Below are 25,401 nucleotides of genomic sequence, written 5' to 3' on the forward strand. Positions count from 1 at the left end.
AGGTTCGTGGTATAAAGCGCGTGAAGAGCGCGACTAAGGCACAACCAGCTCAAAATGAAATAAGCAACGGGATAAGCTTGACGTTCGAAGATCAGCCCTGGCATTTTATTGCGATAGGAATTGTATGGGCACTCCATGCGCATCTTTGCCGTCGCCGTCACCGTGATGTTTCGTATGAAGTCCAATTAAGGGCGATAACACCGTTGCCGCGTGCCTTATGCTGTGTGTGCGAGTGAAAGAGGGTGTGCCGGCGATCGCGGCTCAGTCTCGCGCGCCCAAGGGAGGAAAGCGGGGAGGAAACGCGCCGTCTTCCTTCGCGTTGTATTTTGGCATCAACTGCGTATGGCGCGGTCGCGAGGACTTTATCTTGAAAGCGATCTGATTTGGGGGCACAATCTAGGTGGGCCGATGACTCGTCGCTTTGCGTGTGCTGTGTTCTCGCCGCTCAGTTTGCGTTGAAGCGATAGACAGCACAAAGGTCACTTCGCTCGCTGCCGCTGCGGCGCTTCCTCAGGCCAGCGTTTTGACAGCGAGTGTCCGCGGTCATCGAGTGTGATGTGTTCGTGTTCGCCTGTGCGCATTGACACCACGCTTGTTAATTTAGTTAGTGCGCGAATGTTTACAAGTTTATACGGCCGATAAATCTACTATCCTTACTTCGTATGGCTGTCTACTAATTTGTGATCGCAAACGGTGCTTCGCCTTTCGGTCGAAACTGATACCTTTTTCTTCAATCCCTCAGCTCTTCGTATCATTCCTTATATCAAATGAGTGTTTACGAGATGATGGAATCGTGGCCAATTCTGGTTACTCCTTTTCTCTTATATTTAAAAAGATACCATTATGACATTGCATGCCCGCAGTGGCTAAAACAGGACTATATAAAAATTCAGTCGCGATTTAGCGGCACATGCGAGAGAAATGCGTTAGCATTACGTCGCACCTCTTCGAGGTCCCAGATCGATGATTTAAGCCGCCTTCACCACATCGCAAAGTGTTGTTCAGGAGCTCACTCAAAACAGGTCCTGCATCTTATGGTCTGCAGCAGGCGCCCGTCAATTTACGCTGCGGGCAGAATGCCACGTTATATATATATATATATATATATATATATATATATATATATATATATAATCAATGTTATTTATTAAATTAATACGTGAGAATGCGATTCACGAACAGTTCAAGTATGCCCAATAACAGGCGCATGTACATGTCACATGCAGTTCGGACATACAGTACCTCCTCACGCAGAACTCCCACATTGTTCAAATGTGCAAATAGGTTCCGCTACTTTTACACCAAAATCTACGATTATCGCTTCACTTCTCAGCGCGACAGTTCTCTACGTTCCTCACCCCGGAAGAGGGTAGCCTACCGGAGATAATCTCTAGGAGCAAAAGACAAAAAGCTCAAATGGACAAAGAGCGCGCAGAATAAGCATGGGCCCATGCATCAACGCACATAACCCGCAATTTCACGTTCTTTCATGAACCTCCATTAGTTTCAAAATGCAAAAAGCGATACCCTTTACAAAGTGCTTGCGCTTTTGTGAACGTCAAAGGCATTGTGTGTGCTCGGCTGACTCTAAAAAATGCGACCTTACGTCAGTCAGTATATAATGCCCCTGACAAGCGGCTGTGTCAATAAAGAAAAGAGCGAAATCAATTATTAAGTATTAGCAAGTATTATCATGGTGGTCCTTTTTTCATAAATCCGACTCTTCGTGAAGTAAAACCGAACGTCGCAACAAGGGCAAAATATCCACGCTTCGAACTTCCTCTGAAAGTTCGAAACGTTGGTGACCCTCTCTTAAAAGTGATGCACACAAACGTCGACCAGGTCGGAGTATTACTTCCCGCTTCTAATTTACGCAGCGCCTTTGCAGAAGAACGAAGCTGCGGATACACTTGTCTGCTCTTAGCTGCTCTCGGGCGTGCGAGCTCTACGGAAACGAGTGGTCCTCAGTTTGCGGAAGCACGAGTGATATAAGTGAAAGATCCTCGAGGACACACAAGTTTCCTCTCATCTGTTCGCTGTAGAGCATATAATTACAGCACTTAAATAAATATTAACTAGTTTAGTTACCCTAATCAAGTTTTTTTTACTTATTTCACTGAACTTATAAACGAACTCAGTAAAGCTTTTTTTAATGACATACTGCAGGCTGTGAGACCCAAGCAGGAGCGGAATACAAAAAAACAACAATGTTAAATTGCAACATACAAGTTTAAGCAAAACGAGCAGTAGGAAATAACTCGTAACAATACTAATATTTACTAAACAACATAATCACTTATAAGGTCAATAGAATCCACACAGTAAGCCGGCAAAAAGTTTCAATCCGTGATTGTCTGAAGTAAGGAAGAATGCTGAAATAAGTCTTATCAAAATACGGGACAAGAGAAAGGTAGTGGCACTGTCGGGTTTGTCTAGTTGTCGATAATGCTATGTACTGTGAGGAATTTAATCCAAGTTTCTGGTTAATTAACAAATATAAAAATTTCAAACGAGAAAAATTTTCAGCGGGACTGAAGGGTCGGGATTAAATTCGATTGCATTAGTGCTGAGACGGAAACTATTCAACTGTACTGCGAAAAAATGAAACGGACAGCTTTCCTTTGTATTTTCTCAAGTGCTTTTACGTTAGTGATAGTATGCGGGTCCGAGACAATGCACAAGTATTCTAATTTAGGCCTTATAAAGGTTTCGCATGCTAGTCTATTAACCTGGATTGGTGTATCTTTTAGTTTATGGTGCAACAAACAATGTTTACGTAAGGAAGAGGAGCAAGTATTTGAAATGTGTGTGTTCCAGCGTAAGTTGCTTGTTAGTGTCACACCAAAATTTATAGATTCGTTTACTTCTGTAATTAGTCCTGGACCCATAGAAAAAGAGGATTTAAATGAAATAAGTTTTATAGTAACGTGTAGTAGAACTTTCTTTTCTAAGCTTAGTTTCATACCCCATCTATTGCTCCACGTGAGAATTTCGTTGAGGGCCGTGTTTAGTACAACCTGATCATCAGCTCACCGGATCTCATTGAAGATAATGCAGTCAACACTTATCACTATCTACACTTATCGTTAATCACGTTCATTACACACATCGTTCATTACTAGACGTTCATTAATCACATCGACAATGTCGTTACAGTACAACAGAAATAGCAGCTGCCAACAGACTAATGTGACCGGAAAGGCAGAAGAATCTTCACCGTTTATAGGTACATATTGGTTACGCTGTTTTAAATACGCTGAAACCCAGGCAACAAGAAAATCGAGCAGTTTTATAATCTAAAGTTTCTCGATTCATTTGTCATGAGGTACAAGGTCGAAAGCCTTGCTGAAGTTCTAGAAGATTAGTCTACCTGGCCGGCCCTGTCAATGACGGAAGCAAGAAAGTGAAATATGGTGACTATACTGCGTAACTGTGTAAAACCCTTTCCTAAAGCCATGCTGCTGTTGCGACAAAACGTTATTTTCCTGAAGAAATCTTTAAATAATGTTAGCCACAAAATGCTCCATGAACTTAGAACAAGAACATAGTATAGATATGGGGAGGTAGTTGAACAAAGAACGCGGTCACCTTTCTTCAGGACGGGAACGACACGTGCCATCTTCAAATCGTTAGGTATGGATGCAGTTTTAATAGAAGCTTGAAATATTACAGCAAGGAACTTGCTCAGGGCTTCAGCGAAACGCCGAAGCAATGCGTCTGGAATGTCATCAAATCCCGGTGAAGATATAGCTTTTAGTGTAAGCAGCATGTTAACTACGCGTTCATGTGTAATCAAATCAGTCACATTCGAGAAATGAGAGGGAAATGTTAAAGATAACGACCCAGAAGGCTTGCGAAAAAAGAAGAACACTATGAAATATAGTGATTAAAATGCTGCGCAATAGTCTTAGGATTAGTTATTAAGGCATCGTTATAAGATATTTGTTGCACATGCGTTTTACTTCCCTTCATAAGGTGCCGGAAGCCCTGAGGATCCTCAGAAATGAAGTTCGGGAGGGTTGTGTGAAAATAGAAAGACTTGGTGCGATTAATGGCGGGTTTCTCATGAACTAGCCGTTTACTTTTCGGATTTATAGCCTACAGGCACATTTTTATCCTTGAGGTGGCATCACTGACTTGCGAATTCAGATACCTTCTTGTCCAATGGCTCTTGCACTTGGTTTTTTTTGAGAGGGAATGTGTTCTGTGTTGTGCTCAAGAAACCATAAGGAATGTGTTCTTTGAGTTCTATTAGAGGGAGCATGCATCGTGCCTGCAGCTGCGCGTCCTTTTGCGTAGATGACGGGAAATGTTACAGAACTGTTTTTGTGGCACAGTGCAAAAGGTGGAAACTCAGGTTTCCTGGTTTGATAGATTATTGGCGAAAAGCCATTTAGAAAACAAGAAACAGGTCTTTATCCAGTCCGTATGCACTGAATATTGTTTGCATAAACTTGCGCCGCCTCAATGATTTTCGTAATCTCGCAGAGAAAGACATGCACCCTTGCGCACTTCAGACAGACTGAGGGACATATCGAGAAGAGAGGCTTATACAAGAACAGAAAGATCCATCTAATGCAGACTGCTTCAGCCTGTCCGAAAAAGACAACTGAAAGTGGGACAACGGCCAAGCGCAACAAAGCCAGTGATGAAAGCTACGCAGACGCTTTCTTCGAATAGCATCCCTGAAAGTCTTGCATCACAAATGCGATCTAAACGACTTCGTGCTAGACTGGCGGCCCGCGTTTGCGCTGCGTGGCAGCGTTAGCCAAATGATGGTTTTTCAACCACGCACTCTCTTTCCTCGCGAAAGCGCTCATCCTCGTCACGTTCTTTTCTTTCTTGTGTTCACGTCTTCTGCCCATCCTTTCTCAGGGGTGCTGTACAGTCAGACTCCTCTGTAACCAGAGTCACGATGTGCAAATACGAAAACAGTGACGAGCACGCAATGCCTTTTTATAGTTTCTCCACTATTTGTCAATTTCATTGTTCCTTGGCCGCGCGACAGTGTAACTATGACGAGGAAGCACTGCGCTCCCCTTTCAGCACGAAGTCGCTTCCAGAGGTTGAAGTATGTAGACGCTCGTATTCCACGAGCTCGTCACGTGGACTACTCGAAGAGTTAAAGACCGGAGTCAAGGGCTCCACGTTCCCGCGGTGGTCGCTGTCTTCGCTGGCGGATCGTGCGGGGAGATGCGTTTATTGGCGATCGCTATCGGCGGCTTTTCGTTCTGCTCGACTCGCGGGGAGGGGCCAACCTAGATCAGGTTCTCGGTAAGCCACTCTCGGGAGGATCGGAGCGTCTGGGCAGCGCTGTAGCTGCGCGTACAGCCCGGCCGTTCCCGTTCAGTTCAGCGATGGTGTTTTGTCGGCGAACTACAGTGCAGCGCTATGTGTTTCAGAGATGAAGCCGGAAAAAAAGCTCTTGGCTATATCATACCCTTCGCTAAAGTGGCACAGTCAGTGCACAAAACTTACTGAGCTGATATCATAATGTACTGATTAATGTCACTAGTGCAAAATGTACCATGCCTTGGAGCAAGGTGAACTCTAGACGTGACTGCGAGTTTCGCTAGCAGTGCTTGCGTGCGCGCGTGCGTGACGCGCAAGCACTTCTGTTTCAAAGCCTTCTGTATTTGGCTGGCATGAGGTCATGGGGCAGACACTTGGAGACTGACAAAGAAGCTTGAGAACAAATTAAGGACCGCGCAAAGAGCGATGGAACGAGGAATACTAGGCATAACTTAAAGAGACAGAAAGAGAGCGGTTTGGATCAGAGAGCAAACGGGTATAGACGATATTCTAATTGACATTAAGAGAAAGAAATGGCGCTAGGCAGGTCATGTAATGCGTAGAGTAGATAACCGTTGGACCATTAGGGTGACAGAATGAGTACCAAGAGAAGGGAAGCGCAGTAGAAGATGGCAGAACACTAGGTGGTGCGACGAAATTGGGAAAATTGCGGGTGCTAGTTGGAATCGGTTGTCGCAGGACAGGGGTAATTGGATATCGCAGGGAGAGGCCATCGTCCTGCAGTGGACATAAAATAGACTGCTGCTGCTGCTGCTGATGATGATGATAATGATGATGATGATTATGATGATTATGATGATGATGATTATGATGATGATGGCACATCCATATAAGGAATGCATAAAGGTAGGCTCGCGAGTGTACGCATGAAATTGCCGGCCAAGCACTTATGGCTAACCTATGGCTGCTGCAACACCACTGCTACTGAATTCTGTAGTGTATACTGTGCCAAATATACACCGCAAAGTGCACGAAAAAGGATATACAGGGCGTGTCACGTAACTTGAGCCAAAGATAAACATATACAACTGCTACATAGATAGACCGAACCAAGGTAATTTTGCTTGCAGTCACTTAAAGATACTCAGATTGCTTTTTGTATTTGGCATAATTACATAATTAGTCTTAATTAATTAATCAGTTTCGCTATTGTTATATTTACATTAAAAATGTCAATGAGTAAATTGTAAAGCAACACGAGAAACTCCCAATACAGCTTTCTGTTGCTCAGTGCGTGCTGCATAAAAGTGTTTTTCCGAGCGTGAAAGAAGCCCGCGAATATACGCAAACTTGGCGCGCGACTGACCACTCGAAACACTTTGCGTGTATTCGCGGTCTTCTTTCAAGCTTTTATGTAGCTCGTACTGAGAAATGGAAAGCTGTATCACGGGTTTCTCACGTTGTTCTATAATTTTATCATTGACACTGTTCATCTAATTATAATAATTGAGCAATTGATTTTTAATTATGACTACTTATGTAATTCGGCGGAATGCAAAAATTCATCTGAGTGTCTCCAAACGACGGCAAACAACACTGCCTTGGCTCTGTCCAGCTCCGTGGCGTTTGCATATTCTTAAGCTATGGCTCAACTTAAGTGAAACACCCGGTATAGCCACGAGAGGAAACGCACTTCCGCCCTCTGCGGTGTACATTTCGCGAAGTACACCCCTTCCATCAGAATACAGTATAAACCAACGAGCCTGCCAAAAAGTACTTCTTGACCGCAAACCGCCACCGCCACAATTGACGCATGAGTCACCGATCATCGCTCAGTGAGAGGCTACAGACTCTCGGCGCGGAGCTTCGCCCATATGCGTCTTCAACCAAGAGAAAACATAGTGGAAATTCCTTGTACACGTTTTAAAGCGTATTCAGCTGCAAGTCTCCTAGCAACTTCAGCAGAAAAACTGAAGCAAGATCTGCGCTTGCTTGCAACAACTTGAGAATGCAACCAAAGCCAAATTCTAGATACGTGCAGTCCACAGACGCACAACACGTCATAAGCATGTTAGATTATCGCAACGGGCTAGAATAATTTCGAATATAGGGATATGCAATTAGGATCTGGGGCCGAGTGCACAAAGCTTCTCGTTCTTAACTACTGCTTCCCGCTGGCCGGGAGCCTTCGCTAATAGTATACATGTCCAGCATCAGGATTGGCTGGAATTTTCTCTTACGAGGGCAATCCTAGCACCGGAGCTTTTTGTGAATGCGGGCCGTGGTAGTCTGACTCCCTCAACGTCGGCGAAACCGAGTCACACGTTCTACCCCCATATATAAATTGCTTAGATCTAACGCTTATCCCGAAAATAGTTTTCGCAAATTCAGCTTCTAAAGCCCGGCCTATCTTTGAATAGCCTTCCTCAAGCTCATAAACGTCGCCTATGTTCCCACTCGTTCATTCCCGTTGAAACGTACACGCTTTATCTCGAAGACCATTCGTGCCCCTGCGCGGAGTCCTTGATTTCCGCACACCCGTTGGTCCGCTTGCAACGCTGCACCGAACTGAGAGTAAAGGGACGTGCAAGCGAGCTATAGCGGCTACCGACGCAGCAAGGTGCGGCCGCAGTGCTTAATTGACTCAAGTGCCTCGAATATCTGTTGGCCGCGTCGTTCGGTCCGGCAGTAATTGAAGCCTAATTTGGGAACACTGCCTGCCCGCTTTTGGGCCGCGCACCGCGCACGTCTAGGATCCTGACCTGGATGGACTGATTCCTCGTGCGCTGTTTGAGCCGCACCTGGTGAGCGTTTACACGCATGGCTGGTTGGAGCCTTGAATCTCCCGTAACGAGCCCCTTCCGTGTTTCAGCGCACGTGGAGCGTTGATACGGTCTCTTGGGCTCAACGTGAGGCTGTATCCTCGTCGGGCCTTTAAAGCTGCGGAAGTTTCCCTCGACAAGCACGTCCTCTCGGTTTGTTGTTTTTACTACAGCGTCGCAGTTTGTCGTCCCTATAGAAGCGCGACGGGTTAAATGCGAAGTTATAGTGTTGCCTTTTCCTCATGTCTCCAACAACACACATCCCACAGTCCAGAAGTCTTTACCTGAAGTAGTGAACATGGCACGGAGAGCTGCTTTTATTGTTTTGTGAGCTGTTCCCTTCAGTTACTCTTTCTTTTTCTTTCTCTCTCTCTCTCTCCCGGCGTGAAAATCATATAAAAGCCGTCCAACGCAGTGTAATATGCATTCATTTCTGTATTTTAATTTTACATTCATGTTGTACATTTCTTAAGAGAGCTGATCACTGCACAAAATCATATATCGTTAAGTGCAAGTGCATTATAAAACGAAAAAGAAAACTGTCACAAAACTGTCACATGACGGGGAAGAAAATTTAAGCCCACGCTGCATAATTTTCTTATGAATACGAGGCAGCAGCTTGCAGGGTGACTGAAAAACATTGCTTTTATAATATTACAACTAAACTTACAGTGTACACCATGATGTCGAGGCCAGCATAATCTAAGTACAGTGATAATTCGTTTTCTCTACAACCCAGAAGTTCTGCAGCTTCCTATACCAGCAGATTGAGTGTTTTTCGGACATCACCACAAGCAGCAAGCTTTATGAAAATTTACCTGTGTCCGAACCTTAAAAAGGCTGCCACACTCTGTCTATACAGTCTCGCAATGCATGCGTTTCTTCGAGCGGGGGCTGTAAGTTACGCCCGCAGAGATTTACGATGCTCAGTGACCGTCGTAGATTGCTTGACACAAGCGCCCGTTAACCATCCTTTATTTTCAACCAAGTTCGTTCTAATTTCCTATCTCCATCAGAATCCTGTTTCTTGAACCACTTGAGCGAAACCGAAACGCGACCCGCCGTGGTGGCGTAGTGGCCATGGCATTGCGCTGCTAAGCCAGAGGGCGCGGGATCAAATCCCCGCCGCGGAGGCAGCAGTTCCATGGGGATGAAATGCAGAAACCGCACATGTGGGATATATTGCTAAACTATTGACTCACTTAAGTTGCTCAGACCAGGTTTTATGTTCTTGACTAAATTATTCTTCAGAATTATGAGAATGGCAGCCCACAAACGAATGGCACGGAACATGGCATTCACAGTGTATGCCTCTTTCGACATGACTGCACAGCGCAAAACCCGAGGACAGAGGAAAGGACACGACACATGCGCTTTCTTCTGTCCTCATCTTTCGCGCTCTGCAGTCATGACGATACTGAATCACCAACTCGTCCAAGCTTCCGCTTTAGCATGCCTTTTATCTTAACTCTTCCCCAGTGTATGGTAGCAAACCGAGCGCTCGTCTGGTTGACCTCCCCGCCTTTCTTCTTCTTGCTTTCTCTCTCTTCTCAGATTATTAAACATTTAAAGTGAAAAACAATATCACTGCTCAAATATGAAAGTAATGCAGATTTATTAACGTACTTTTTTACTGGTGCCTGTACGATGTCTTACAGACCCTACAATGCGTGTTAAAGCCTATAGGGTGCCAGAAATTTAGGCGCACACACGTATGTCGTGTCCGCGTTAGTAGAAACCGCATATGGTTAGGACACCATCCGAGAAGTTCAAGCGCAAGGCTAAACCTTGCTATCCCAGTCAGTGCTTCGCCCTTCCGGCGAAACTGCCTTTCTTGTACCGAAACGCTTTTCGGATTCCTCAAAACGGTGACACGAACCTTGTATAAGCAGGGATTACTTCACATTGCGCAATAAAGGGCTCGATTCAATAGCTGTCTTAGACGCTGACAAAAACGCAGCTGCATGTTTCGGCTTTCCTCCTCGCCCTTCCACCCCTTCTTTCTTTCTTTCTTTCTTTCTTTCTTTTGTTTTTGAAAAGTAAAAATTAAAGATCAGCGTCTCAATTTGAATATCTGGTATTGCAAATCACGTCCAAATCATTACTTGGTATCGCGAACGGCGAGGCTAGCAATAAATGCCCGCAGGAGAGCTGTGTAGCGCGCTCTTCCGTCTCACGGGCTCGAGTGATGATCACGCGTAGAAGGAGAGCCCGCGCGTGCTGCGGCTAGCTCGAATGCACCGTGTTCAGCTGGAGGCAGAAAACCCCAACAAGAAGCAGCAGCTGAGCGCATCATGCTCTATACCGGTCTTGTTCGAGCCGGTTTTTGGAAGAGCACAAAAAAAAGTTGGAGAAAATAACAAGAGAACATTAATTCTGCTTTCTCCGCCTTTACAACTCTACCGCCCCCAAACGTTTCGCAACCGCGATGATTATGGGCCTGGAGCTGCAGCATGTTCCTGTGTGCTGCATGTGACCCCGATACTCCTGAATGGACTCGCTGTTTCTTTCTTTTCGTCATTTTTTGCCTGCTTCTTTGAAAAGCTGCCGGCCTTTCTAACGCTTACACCAGGAAAACGGCGACACTCCCAACCTCTTCTTTGCGCATAAACAAAACAGGCAAGAAAACTTTCGCCAATGCGACCTCCACGCAGTGGCTCATTTCTGTCACGAAAAGAAAAGAAAAGAAAAGGATAGAGCGAACATTTGGTGCTTCTGTCTGTTTGGGAACCGTACGTCAGATGTAGCCAATTGAAATCCGCCGCATGCGATCAGAACTAGAACTCACAGACAGGCTACTTGATATGAGGAGCTGTCACTATTCGTTCTTAGTATTTGCATTACAAGCCTTGTTTCCGTGTCGCCGTGCCCTGTGTATGGAAAGCCTTTAGTACTCTCCTCGTCCAAGATTGCTGTTTTCCCGGTATATCTTTGGGAAGCTCCTCTCTCTGTGGTAACGACCGACGCTGCGAGATATGGCGACCGTGTGTCAGTTTAAACCAGATGTGACTACACAACGTGCATTGGAGGATCAGTGTCAGTGTTCACAACTTGCTGGCACTTCTTCTGTGCCTCGCCTATAGCTCCGACGTTTCTCATTGTTTCAGCATTGTCTCTGTTTCTTAAGATCCACAAACAGAGTCTACCTGAGCGTTCGTGAGAACATGCGCGCCAACTTCGGTTTCGGAGTGGCGAGCACGTTGCAGGCACAGTTCTCCCGTTTTCAAGGAAGTTCTCACGGCCAACGGGGGCGTTGGCGATGCATATGTCGATACGGCTAAGCTATCTCAGAGGGCACTGGCTCGCATCTATCTTACGCTCTCGAAAGCACTGCAGACTGCAGGTCGCACTGCGCTGTGACCGAAAATACATATGAGACGTCTAGGGTTTTAATTGTACATGCATCAGGCGCGTATCAAAACGTTTGCTTCTGAACGATACTGCAGTGTATTCGTTTAACCGTAGAGAAGCTTGCGAGTTGTGAAACGAAACTCTCATCCGCAGGTGTTTGGGCACTTCATGTGTAAATTATGTTATCGTCCTCCTATTTTTGCTCTGTTCATTTCTCTTAACAATCACAAAGGTTAAAACAAGTTTCTATTAGCGTGCGACGGTCCGCACCTTCCCTTTAGTTTTCGTAGGTGTACGCCACTTTCCTGAAAACGTTTTTCGGTGTGAACGTATATTGCTGCATGCAGTATGTGATACCGATTGACACCATACTCGAGAAATAACAATCTCTTAGAAACTGCTATTTGCAAAATGCGGCGACTCCGCGCGCTGGTATCATACTAGTAGCAGTGGCCACAGGAAAAACCGTCGCTCGGTCAGAAAAACACAAACACTTGAACGGGGTCTCTATTTCCTGTTCACATGTTCGTTCTATGAAACCTCTGCGTAAATTATTGGCTCCATGCATAGATCACTGGGTATGCCATGCTGAGAGACAGTTTGAACGCTTTCGCAAGAAATGAACAGACTGTCTTCGGGGGTTACCTTGAAGTGTCACTTCAACTATAGGCGCCGCAAACTGCAGCTAGGCCGGCGACACTTACTTTCTGCTAAGTGAATTATCTCCGTCACATGTGATCAAATAGCTTTTAAACTTTCTTCTGACGCTGGCACTGACAAGACACTACAACTTGAGTGCGCAGGTTTCTGTTCGTAGTATACGCCTTCGTCTTTGTCCGTGTGTGAATGTACGCGTGCATGATTCTTGACATGTCGTAATAATATCGGGAGAAGTAAACCTCTTTTGCTTCAGTTGAAACGCCCTCATCAAGCACGGCGTGTCGGCTTAGGCAATCGCTCTTGCGCGACCACTTTGCGCGTCACGTTTAACTTGGCGTCCGCAAGTGTCGCAGCGCCAAGTGGCGCGCAGTGGAGCGTGCCCCTCTCGAGCTGCGCGTATAGGGCCCGCTTCGGTACACACACAATCGCCAAGCTGAGGCGGCTGGCCCGACCGCCCCAGTTTGAGAACGCAGCTCTCCTTCCTTTTTTGCCTGGGTCGCTCGCACCGCGCTATCCGGCCGTCCCGTTTGGCGCGTTGCTTGGCGGCCAGTACGTGACGTTCGGAGTGCGGGCCAAGTCTCGCACGGTTCGCATTTGATGCGCCTTCTTGAAGATTGTGCTGACGTGCGATCACATGCGGAACGCTTTCTCTTTCTTTCTTTAGAAACCAGACCCATCTACTCGTATCGCATTGCCTGTACCGAGTGGAATAGCCCGATTAACGGCTTGGCAATCAATCTTCGTTTGTAACTTTCCAGGTCTGCTTGAGACTTCTGTTTATTTTATAGATATGCGCGGTGTCAACGCTGCGCGAGTATTCTGTGCAGGATTGCTGAATCAAGTTACGGGAACAGCCAATACTGGTTGCTGCTTCGAGAGCCTGCCTCTAAAAGGAAGTGGAAGCACTGGTTAAAGCTACTATGAGAATAATGTAAATGTAAATAGTGGGGCAGGGGGCGGGAAGAGGTTGCGGAAGATGGACTTGGTATGCATACGCTGGTGGTCATAAAGAGAGAGAGAGATTGAGAGAGAGACAGGAGTTTAATGAAGAAATTGCAGAGAAAACTAGCACTGGGTGTGGGGAATGCGGAGGCTGCAAAACGATTATCAGCACGTAATTTGTATTTCAGATTTTTTAAAATATACATTGTCCAGTAGGACAGTCGACAGAGGTTGAACCGGCAAACCATAGTTGCATTTCAAACCGACCAGAACTCTCTGCATGCTTCGGCGCGATGCGTTGAAATGATAGCGCCAGAAATACACGCCTAACAACCATGGGCAAGGAGTTCAGATAATAAGAGCGGCTCTGTTATGGTGCGCGTATTGTGTGTATCGTGACCAGCCGCACCTTTGTTTCGGGCGCAAAGCGGTGTGCTGTTGTTATCGTCCATATCTGACAGCCGGAAAAGGATGGTCCTTGGCGAGGAACGGCGCACTTGTGTTTAGATGCATTTAGATGCGAGCTCAAGACGGGCGAAGCTCTAGGTATGATGATGTATGAATGTATACCCCATCCTCGACGTAAGCTTAAGGTACATGGAAGAGCAGTGTTTCGAACCCGCCGTGGTTGCTCAGTGGCTATGGTGTTAGGCTCCTGAGCACGAGGTCGCGGGATCGAATCCCGGCCACGGCGGCCGCATTCCGATGGGGGCGAAATGCGAAAACACTCGTGTACTTAGATTTAGGTGCACGTTAAAGAACCCCAAGGTGGTCGAAATTTCCGGAGTCCTCCAATACGGCCTGCCTCATAATCAGAAAGTGGTTTTGACACGTAAAACCCCATAAAAAAAAAGAGCAGTGTCTCGAGTGAGTTTGCTGTATAACAAATGGTGAGGATGAGTGGGACCTCTAGTTGAAATTTCCAGACTTCTTAAGTTCGAGAAGCACAACGGTATAACTATGAATGAGGAAGAACAAAAGTTCTAGTCAGAACAGAAATACCAATGCGTGCCATGCGACTGAACGCTGTAAAACCCAACGTATCATATTTGCTGCGCTGGCTTTGACGCCCCCAAAATTCTGCTTTACACGCAGATGAAATAGTGCATAGCCTATGGATAGTAGCGGTTACGATATACGCTGGAACGAACATTTCAGTATGAATAGTTTAGTAAACCAATAAATAATTAAATAATAAACGTTATTTCAAAGTTTTTACTCAAATAAAATTTTATTGTATTTTTTTACAAATGTGCTCTCAGTGGCCAGAAGCAGAGGTGAACAAGTTCTTTTCTAATCGTCCTCGATGTGGAAATGTATTCGAGCTTTTATACATGCAGTGTTGAATGTTTATTTATTTATTTATTTATTTATTTATTTGTTATTTTTATTTATTTATCTTTCTTTCTTTTTCTTTTTTTGCGCGTGAGGTAGGTCTTACGACGACGAGCCCGTTCACGAGCCAACTCTCGCTGGTGCTGGCGGCAGGCAGCTTCTTCCTCAGGAGTACGCACTACTCGTGGTCGTCTCATAGTTGTAGCTGGGATGGAATGTGTGGAACCACTAATCCAAAGATCCGTATATTGGGCGCAAGGCCCACCACTGTAGATGCGGTTGCTGCAATCGTTTGGACGATTGTTGGATTGGTTTCACGAGTGACGTGCTGCCGGTACTTCTTGCTGGCGCAAAAGGCGCGACAACGATGGCACAGGGTCCACATAAACAGCTTCGCTGTAATTAAATCGGTCCGTCGCGTAAGACAATGAATGGCCCACACCCCCTTGAGCAATGGCTCGGACCCACGTAAACGCGGCCTCCCCGTTACGACGACAGAAGTGAAATTCTAAGCTAGAATGACGAGCGACAACGGAGCCAGCTGTCGAAGATGACGGCGCTCGAGCCATTGCTGCTGACAGCTTCAGCGAACTCCGACAACGACAGCATAGGGCCAGTATAAACAGCTTCGCTGTAAAACGGAGGCAACACGGTAGCTCCGCGAGGAAGCTGATGTGAGATTGACGGGAACGGCACCGATTCAGACGTCCTAAGCTAAGAAACTTGATGTACTTGAGATGACAGGAAAATATATCCCTAATACATTGTGAATGTGACTAGCAAAACTCACATGAAATAAAAATTTATCTAATTCGTAAACTAACAAATCAAGTTTCTGCGCTTTAGAATTTCTATTGATACACTTCGCAGAACTGCAATATCAATTCTTTTGTTCGGCATAATACAGTCGTAAACTTCACGTTTCATGTCTTTTATTAAAACCTTACGGTGATAATTAAACAATCTGCCGCGAAATGTCGCAAGAACTTACCTTGTCGTTTTAAATGCAACGAAATTCATTCAAATCAGTTCAGTCGTTGTCTACCGTAAGCATTCCTGCTTTTCACATATGTGCATTCGAAGACGCAAATCGAAGTTGTCTCCGAGCTAAAGCTTCCTCTTCAGCTTCTTTCTATAGACACGAACGTAAACTCTTGGATCTATCATGAGGACAGGGTTATACAAAGACAAAACGCAATGAAACACGTACTATATGGCGCAGTGACAACGGTGAGAAGACGCCAAACTTGTAGGTTGTATAGCTGCCGTAACGTTTCCTGCATTACACTGTCCAGTTTTGTACCCCCACACACCTCCGAAAATGCAACTTATAGCTTTTGCAGGGAACATATGTGTTTGGCATACTGGGCGCCCGGACTGCATGTTTTCTCTTCGATTCGAAACTTCTGCACGTTCGTGTTAAAATCCTTCCGCTCCGTGTGGAAAACGAAGCGCAAGCTCTCCAGCTCATGTGCGACGCTATATATACGTCACTCTCCCACGCATATTTTTCGCGCAGCCTCCGTTAGACGCTCCTTCGTGCCGAGAGAATTCGTGCGGCAGTAACTTGGCAAGGCTTTCGTTTCCTCGTCGTTTCTTCTTCGTTGGTTCCTCGCCTACGATGTCGCAGCATTCCCGTACGGCAACAGCGTCGGCGAGCCCCACCCCTACGGCATCGTTGGCTCGCTGCCGGCTGCTGCTCGCACAGCGCTGCAGGTGTCCAAGCATCGGTTCTGATCAGCGCACAGAGCGTGCGCGTGTGCCCGCGCACGCACTTTTGCTTATGGGCGCTTATAAGCAATCGATTTCTGAGCGCGCGTGTGTGGACACGCCCGAGGTACCTGCATTCCTCGGCCGCAAGTGCGCGTGAGGAGCAGCCGACAGCAAGCACGCACGCGAAGACGTCTAATGAACGCTCAGGCTCAAACTGGGAACCGCGGAAGTCCACAGGACCTGCTCGGCGCTTCGATAAATGGGTCGGTCCACGACGCTTGGTTTGTCCTGCTTGTACCGGCGCTATGCAAGAGAACGCGTCGGCTTACCGCGAACGCTCCCTCCGTGCCTCCACGGTTGTCGCATCTGTGCTTGTTTGCCTAATGTTTTCGCGCTGCACGCCAGAAGCATATATGTCTCGGGCTCAGAAATCGGTGCAGCGTACCGAGTTGTTGAGCTCGCCACGAATTTGTTATCTCTCCATATTTATTTCGTTTTTTATCACTTGAAAAGTGGTTCTGTGCCTTCCGTGTCCCATTCTCGCATCACCAGAGACTTAATCTTTCTTGCGAATAAAGGCAATATGGTTTACTGTACAATAACAAAACTCGTGCGTGTGTGTGTGTGTGTGTGTGTGTGTGTGTGTGTGTGTGTGTGTGTGTGTGTGTGTGTGTGTGTGTGTGTGTGCGTGTGTGTGTGTGTGTGTGTGTGTGTGTGTTTATATATACATATCTTTTTTAATAAGCCCAGTAAGGTCGTTTCTGTGCATGACGTCGAGATTTAAAATTCCCTTCGATAGCTTTCTTTTCGCGCTGACTGCATCAGAACCTTGATTGTGCTGAAGCACGATATGTACAATCACGCGGTGCAGGCAATGTTTCTCAACACAAAGACAAAGATGTCACAAAGCTGTATGTAACTGATGCTGAACGTCATAGTTGGTCTGTTCTTTAACATTGCAGCAACAACATAATTTATCTTTGTTAAGGGGACGGACTTGTTCCTTAGTATAGTTAGTATAAGTAAAGGGCGACTGAGATACCTATCCCGCTGCTTCTCTGCTACTCTTCCTGTCTCCTCATCACAGAAAATGCACTCGACGAGGTCTGGTGCAGCGTAAAACCCAGTCATGCACTGCCATAATCCATTCTTCTTTATATTACTTTTCGGCAATCTGCCTGTGAAGGTCCAGGGCCTTTTCGTTCAAGGACGTTTGCCAGTGACTGCCTTTGATGGATTCCTTTCTATGACGACTACAGATTGCGAAAAATTGAAAGGACGCAAGAATGAATGTAAAATACTGATCCCAGACTGGTTAACTCTTTATTCCGTTCCCTCACTCTTCCTTTCTTTTTTTTTTCTTCTTCGTTCACTCTGCTTTATCCTATTTCTTTCGCTTGGGACACTAGAACATAGAGAACCAGGACCGCGCGCGAAATTTAGTTTTGAAGTTTTTCACCCTGTTTAATATTACGCAAACATATCGGGTGGGTGTGCCTTACTCTAATAGCGAAGATAATTTTAACTTACAAATTTACAACAATCCTTTTTCTGTCGGAACTTTCTGGCACAAGCAACACAACGTGTTTATACATTTACTTTTTGCCCTGTGATGAAAACCTTCAAACACGCTGTTCGTGATTATGTGCCCATCCGGGACTGCAAATCGTTAAGCGAGACTGGAGCCATCTATGCGGGTTCTTCTACGCACCCAGAACAGCCGTAAGACGGAGGCGTTACAAGCGCCTTCAGGAGCGAAGTATAGTATATATAAATGACTTCCTCAATCGATACCGATCGTCATAGCGCTGAACAACGCTGCTCACGTGCCAAGTTCGGCGCGGACGACATGCTCTGTACCGACGCTCATTCTTTTAGCGCGAATGTAGCAAACACCGAGGCGAGTTTGGCGGCATTACCTACAGGGTGTATCAATAGCCGCCATTTATGCGACGCCCCAGGTTTGCGAGGGGACGAAGGGGATTATATTGCGTCGCGTTTCCTTTTATTTCTTTCCACTGGTCCTTCCGCGTTCCCGGCGACTTTGGGTGCGAGCGAGCGGGCGGCTTTCAGGCGTGTTTGCACGCGGAGGAAGTACTGCTGCGCCGTCCGTACAGAAACGGGATTTCGGGGTCGCCGTGTTATCTCTGCGCCTCGCAGGGCCTGGGCTCATTGGATCGCTTTTCGAAGCGGTGTCATCCTCCGCTGCAGTTAGCGGGAGCTTCATCTGCAGGCGACGGGGGCCTCCGAGAGGTGCGCGACGATGACTATAAACTGCATCAATCCAGGAGCCCGTGCGAGCCAGAAGGCGTGTTTACAGGAAGCCCATGCATGAACGGAAGGCTCGTGCGCGGAGAACCGCGACGCGCATGCATATACCTGTCCCGACACTGCGTCGAATGGAGGAGCCCTTTTATGTGACGAATCAAATCGAACCGCCTTCACGCATTTGAGCGGCGCTTCAGGGGCTTGCTTCTATATATACTGTATGCAACGCTACGGCTCGTCTCTCACGAGTGGCATTTTGCGGTTGCTCTGAGTGGAAGTCGAAGGAAACTGGCCTGTCAGCGAAGACGGGTGTACCTGTCGCTCCAGTGCGGCTTGTTCTACGGTTTCCTGCTCTGGCATTTGATGGGGAAAGCGAGCGTGACCTGGCCTCTCCGCTTCTTTTCTTATTTCGCGCGTCTACAGCACCAGACAGACACTGACAAAGTGGGAGGAAAGGCTTGTTTGGGTAGGGGTCGCTTTTTTCCGGCTAAGGCGTCTGCTTTGAAAGAAGGCAAGGAGCTATAGCGCAATTATTACTTGATTTCCCAAACTATAAATAAGTCGTGTAATGCCTCACGTATGGTCTATGATACAAGTTATTTGCTATCGAGACGAGCTTGGTTGTTCTCTGTAACAAGAGTGTCACGAAGTTTTAAAGGAAACTTAAATGGGTTTCTCAGAAATAGAGCTTCGCAGTTGAAGAAGAAATGACTTGGAGCCGCGTTTTGAAAAGATTTTTTATTCACTGGATCGGACACCGCCACTCCGCAATAATCACCCTATGCGTCCGCTCTGCATGACATGATGAAAAAAAAATTGACAGTCTTGACCGAAGGGTAAAGCACTTACTGTAATAGCAAGGGGTAAGCGTTACGCTTGAACTTGTCAGGCGGTGCTCAACCTGTGCGCGGGTTCGACTAACGCGGACGCGGCATGCGCGGGTATGTCAAAAGTTCTGGCACTCTTAAAACTCTAACACGCCGTGTAAGACCTGTAATGACCTTGCACAGGCACCACTACGCTGCCCGTAAAAAACCGTGGCAGTAAAATTACACCACTTTCAGATTTGAGCACCCATATTGCTTTGCACTTTTAATATTTAATAATCTGATAAGTGTTAAGATAAAATACATGAGCTGTGAATATTATGTTTCGTGACAGTTGTTCATGGGCTACCATTCTTAACATTTTGAGGAATAAGTTAGTTAAGAACGTAAGACCTGTTATGAGTAACATTAGGTATGGAATGGTGGAGCAATATAACCCGCATATATACGGCATGGACAAGCATATAGCATACATATACCTAACGATATACGGTTAAGAACGGTGACTACGGCGAAAATTCGCTTGGAGTGTCCATAATATTGCTATTGCAATAAAAAGAATGGAAAATGAAAACAGACCTTTAATGCAGCCTCTAGCCTGGAAATCAAACCATGGCACTACCACCTCTCCCGAGCGGTCTCGCTATTCACAGACGTAAACAAGACGATAGCAAAAAGTACGACGAAGGAGAATTAAAATGCAGATTGAAGATCTAAAACAATGATTAGTCAAAACAATGAATGCTCTGTGAAAATCCACAAGATCGGGGAAGGTTCATGAAATGTAAATAAATAGCGTATTTTATTTGTACTAGTGTGCTTGACTCGGCTGGTTGGTACATGTTGAAGTGTATAGAACAAGGAAAAGAAGGCACATAAACATTAGACGACAGACAGCGCCGTGCCTGTCTTGTATTCTTTATGTCCCGTCTTTATGACCCGCTGCTCGATTCTCTTCGTTTGTAGTTTCGCGCTACATTCGGGTAAGTACAAACCGGATACCTTTCATGAATCTTCTTCCGCCTTGCAACTGATTACGCTGATTCTTTTCTACTTTTGTGCTCTGGAAAGGGCTTTCGAGAGCAGAGAGAAAGAGAGAGATAGAAATGAGATGTGAAAGGCGGGGAGGTTAACCGGAACACAAGCATCCATTTGGCTGCCCTGTACTGGGGAGGGGTAAGGGGGAGAGAGAAAGATGAAAAAGAAAGCAAATCATAAAGTTGCAGGCTGTTCATACGACATGCTCTAAGTGCGCACTAAAGCAATATTGAAAAGACTGCAATTGTTTTTGTTCATTTCTTGATGGCTGCAGCAAAGCAATAAGGCAGGCGACAGAGAAACGTGAAGGTTACAAAGAAAGGTAGCACCACGGAGTTTCTTACAACTAACCAAAAGGAAAAGAGGAGCCGCGGTATATACAAGGAAATGTTGAGAATTTGGGTTCTTCGTGTTGGCACCTTTATCAGGGAGCCAGGACACCCTGAAGCGGCGGATGTACCATCAGTCATAATAGTTTGTTTTGCACTAGAACAACGAGTAAGGATGGCACTTTTCTTGCTGTATTTTTACGAAAAGATTTGTTAGTTAAGCGTGTTCACTCGCACTTGTGTGTACAGTTGTATTACATGTCAACAGTGCACCACCGGTGAGTCGCTAAACTTGGAGAAAGGACGTGATGGTTAATCTGGCCCTGCCTGTTCTCCCGCTTTTCACCTTACATTCCCGCTTCCTTCGTTTAATTTTTATATTGTAAAAGAACAAACTTAAATTCAAGATGTACCATGAACGGGAAAAATTGTGTCTATGTGAAGGTATAGATACTACAGAGGGAACACATGCGGCTTTCTCACAGGAAGGAATATCAAAAGAAGCAACGATTGTTATGAAGTCTCATTCACAAAACGAAAAAGAAAAGAATAAAAGAGAGAGAAAACCTTCAATTGCGTAGCAATGGCCATGCTACCGTCAAAAAGTCACGTTCAAGGAAAGCTGATCCTCCAGTATTCTGGCATTACCGAGGTGTCACAGCACCCTTTCAAAATCTCGCTTAGGCGAATGCGCCAGATTAATCTATGGGTAATATCGTAAGAAACTGTATAAGGAGCACGACAATTAGTGCGAAGAAAACGAAGCACTGTCCTTCAGTGCTGTAGAATGTTTTTAGACGTCGTGACTAGGAACTTAAGCGAACAGTGCTTATATGAGCATTATCTTAACTTTAGGAGCTTTGCGAACATAAGAGCTGTACGCGAACGTTGTGCCCGCGTTTTGGCAAAGTGTAGTCACTCAGATGTTTTTTATTTCCCTGTATTGCGTTTTTGGACAAGCAGTTTTAAGAAATGCATCAAAATATAACAAAGAGAACAAATGAATGAATGAATGAATGAATGAATGAATGAATGAATGAATGAATGAATGAATGAATGAATGAATGAGCGTGAGTTTCTCAAAAAATGACGCCACAAATACCAATTCCATTGAAGACTCACGAAAATAAACAAACTAAAGAAATTACGGCAGAACTCATCTCACGATTTCTGTTGACGGTAATGCGAGCAGCACTTAAGCAATGTAGCGGCAGACCATATTCCTGAAGTCGCGTTTATCTAACACGTGTAGTTAGATAAACGTAATAGTGTAGTGTAATAACACAGTGTAGTGTAGTGTAGTTGTAATAGTGTAATAACGTCGAGGGATAAGTTGTGCAGAGTTCAAGTAACCTATTTTAGTAAAAAGAAAGTGAAAATAAAAAAAGGAGACTTAATCACCTTATAATGATGACGGCTGAACACCTTTTCGCTTGAGGATGCACAGAATTAAGTTGAAAAGAAAGAAAGAAAGAAAGAAAGAAAGAAAGAAAGAAAGAAAGAAAGAAAGAAATGCATCCGTACACCTAGCTTCAAGCAAGAGTGGGGTGATCAGAAATTCTTGTAATCCGGCCTGCGCTAGTATTGCCAGTTGGTGGCTTCGAGAAGCACTGGCAAGCTTCTATTATTCTCCTCAAACTGAGGTCACTACCGTGCAAATCATAAAGCCATTGAAGCGTAAAATGGAGTCAGTGGAGTAAAAATGGCGAGAAAGGAAGATACTCGAGCGAGTAGTTCCCGGCTTCATTACAATACAAAAGGCGGAGTCAGGAAACTTGTTCAAGGAAAAAGAAAAATGAGCAAAACGCGGAAGGCTCCGCATGCGATTTTTCTCGCACTACCATGCGGAAGTTTTGAGCAGTGGAAAACAGTGGATCTGGCCACACCATGCAGCGTCGATGAGAGACATGCGGACCGACATCGGCACTCAAGCAGCTCGTTACCATTGTATCGAGATCGCTTTGAACGCGTACGCTTCTTTTCTTTTTTCGTGTATTACACTCCCGAGTTCACTGAAGCTTGACCTCTACGAGAGCCGTCCTTCGTTCAGGGCCAGGCACGTGGGCTGGGGAAAGTCGGCCTTAGAACGCTACCCGAAGACCAGGAGCGTCCCAACTAATGTGAGGACGTCTCATGCGCGTCGGCCAACTCCACAGACAGCTCGGTGTCCCGTCTTTCCCCCTCTCCATTCTTGTACCCCAGCGCAGAGTGAGCCTCGAGATCGAATCCACAATCCTTCGGCTTTCGTTTTTTGCAGTCCTCGAGTCATTCGTGGTTTCTTTTGCCGCATCGCAACTGGGTGCATGCGCCTATATTGCCGTCTGCCGACTCGCTGCGTCTCTCACCCAACGGCACTTCCTCGATACGAAGAGGGCAGCTTTTCTTGCAGACCTAGAAATGTCAGTGTGCCTTGCAAGCCGTGTGTTGCGCAGGCAAAGTAAACACGGGGAAATGCTGGAGTAAGCGAGCAGCACCTTCGCGCGTGCACAAATAAGCCGCGAGCGACCGGCTTTAAGGGTGGTGTCTAGGCTGATGACCCGATCGTGCGATCTCGCGTAACGAGAAAGTTCGCCGAGATGCGGTGCCGCGTGGATCAGATGCGAACGATTCGGCGTCGCTTGCTCTGCGCGGAGGCGAAAGCCGAAATGAGGAAATGGCGCACATTGATCGCGGACGGCGATCTGCATGTGACAGAGCGGCCGCGAAACGAATGGCGTATGCAGCTGCACGTGTACCAGGTCAAGGCAGCACGCAAGAGGAGAAGCGAAAGCGGGTTAACTCCAAAGAAATTTGGTTCGCTGCCCTCTGATAGGGCAAAGGGGACACGCGAAGTGAAACCAGTCTGTGCTATACCTGTTGTCTCCACAGCAGCCTCCACAAGGTGAAGGTCCGAGAGAAGGCACAGATGTAACCATCTCGCTTTGGCTCGTGAACGTGGGTGAACTGATATTGATGATACGTCTAGTGGTTCATTTAATGAATGACAATTCGTTTCTGAAAGAGTTCAGCGGCTATGGCGTTGAGCTGCTGAGCACGAGGTCATGGTTTCGATTATATATATATATCCCGCTATAGAGTTTCAGGGCGTTAAGCACCACAATTTTCTTCCTGAAATCTTCCATTTGCTTATGAACCGTCAAGGCCCTCTCGGAATAAGTTTTTGCGACTTAGCTATTTAGAAGCGCCTAAATTCACACAGACAGAGCATAGACAAGAAGAGCACAACTTGTTTGCAAGCTTGCAAGCTTTTTGTTTCTTGCCCCTGCATTCTTTTTAAAACAAATGCTAAAGTGTGAAGAAGAATGTTGTTGTTGTTCTTGATGATGGTGTTCATGATGATGATGATGATGATTATGATGTTGACGACGACGACGACGGCGACGACACTTAATCTTGCACGGATAGCTCGTTGACCCGTAATAACTTTATGGGATCACTAACCCCAGTTACCGGCTCAGATTTCCAGTCTGAACAAGCTTGCACTCAACGCTACCACCGTCAGTGTATACAGTAACAAAGGCCGCACGCCCGCACCGTGCGGAGACCAACATCGAAGCCAGTATTGGTCCGCTTAGCTCTATATTGTAGAAAGAGACGCTTACCCAGCTTGCCAGGAGTGATGTCGAACTGCGATGGACCATCGGAGACAAACTGCGGACTGGAGCAAATTTCCTGCAGAAATGAGAGCAAAGAACACCGAGCATTCATGTAATGCATACTCACCAGCCTATATAACCACCTGTGACTAACTCAGCGATGAACGCTTGTCTGTGTAACTGTGTAAAGTGTGAACTTCTCTCTTTCTTCTCGTCTTTCAATCCCCATTCCCCCTTCTCCAGTGCAGGGTAGCCTACCGGGCTCAGCCTGGTTAACATCTCCGCCTCTCCCTTATAACTTCTCTTTCTCTCTCTCTCTCAATAACTTTAGTTATGCACAATATGTCCTGCTGCCGTAACCACTGCATTTTGATCAAGGTACAAGAGTAAAAAATCATGAGTGCGATTGATTTTTTTACTTACACTCGTGTTCACTGAAGCGCAGAATGTTAGAATTAAACAGAACTATAATGTACTTGAAGATTCGATTAACTCGCGCTAAGACTACTCCCAAAAACAATTTTGACACGACGTCGTAGCCCATACCTACTTTGTTCGAGCTCTAAAGCCGCAATGTTTGCGAGTGAAACGTTAAACAATAACATCTGCGCTTCAGCATATACATCATTTTGCATATACAGTCGAGCCATATAGAGCATGAACTGCTCGAATCGTTGCTTTCGTGAAACAGTAAAAATACATGCGTACAAAGGGTTTCTAAAGTGTTAACAACTCGTTGCTGCACATTATACGCATTACACGGCAAAAAAAAAAAAAAAACATAGATAGCCAGCTTTGACGTATCCTACCTCCCCTTGTGTCTACATCTAAATAAACATAAATGAATAAAAAAAGCCACAGTGATGCTTACGAAATTTCACAATGCATCAACTTTTCGTCACTGAGAAAATATTGATGCTATCAGACTGCGTTTACAAAATTGCAGCTCTAGCTGACAGCTCCAACTGGCCTGCTGCTAAGGGTCCTCAATAGACTGCCGCAAATAAAACATTTCCGTGCAATTGAACGGTTGATTGGCCGAACGCGAGTAGGGGAATACCGAGTCATCGAGCTCACCTTAGGCCTGAGCCATGTGAACTTGAAGGGCGGAGTCTGGTGGTAGAAGACGGAGCTCTGGCTGGCCGGGAAGTCTGGGTCCTCGAAGAGTGCTGGCCCGTCGCCGTTGGCGCACTTCAGCAGGCTCTTCTTGATCTTCTCCAGCTCGGACATGGCGGTCGCCGCGCCACCCTGCTGGGGAAACCTGCAG

At 46.0% G+C, this 25,401-nt stretch overlaps 1 protein-coding gene across 1 annotated transcript in view; it reads right to left on the reverse strand.

Moving 5' to 3' along the window:
• The window catches only part of CalpC (calpain C), a 100,626-nt gene that overhangs the window by 43,518 nt on the left and 31,707 nt on the right, over positions 1-25,401 (reverse strand). The window contains exons 2-3 of the mRNA XM_050189874.3: positions 25,212-25,395; positions 24,141-24,210 (exon numbers count right to left, since the gene is read on the reverse strand). Coding sequence (XP_050045831.1) covers positions 24,141-24,210; positions 25,212-25,364 — 223 coding nt within the window. The 5' untranslated portion in view covers positions 25,365-25,395. The remainder of the gene's footprint in view (positions 1-24,140; positions 24,211-25,211; positions 25,396-25,401) is intronic.

Source organism: Dermacentor andersoni, chromosome 2 (assembly GCF_023375885.2).
Source record: "Dermacentor andersoni chromosome 2, qqDerAnde1_hic_scaffold, whole genome shotgun sequence".
NCBI classification, from domain to species: Eukaryota; Metazoa; Arthropoda; class Arachnida; order Ixodida; family Ixodidae; genus Dermacentor; species Dermacentor andersoni.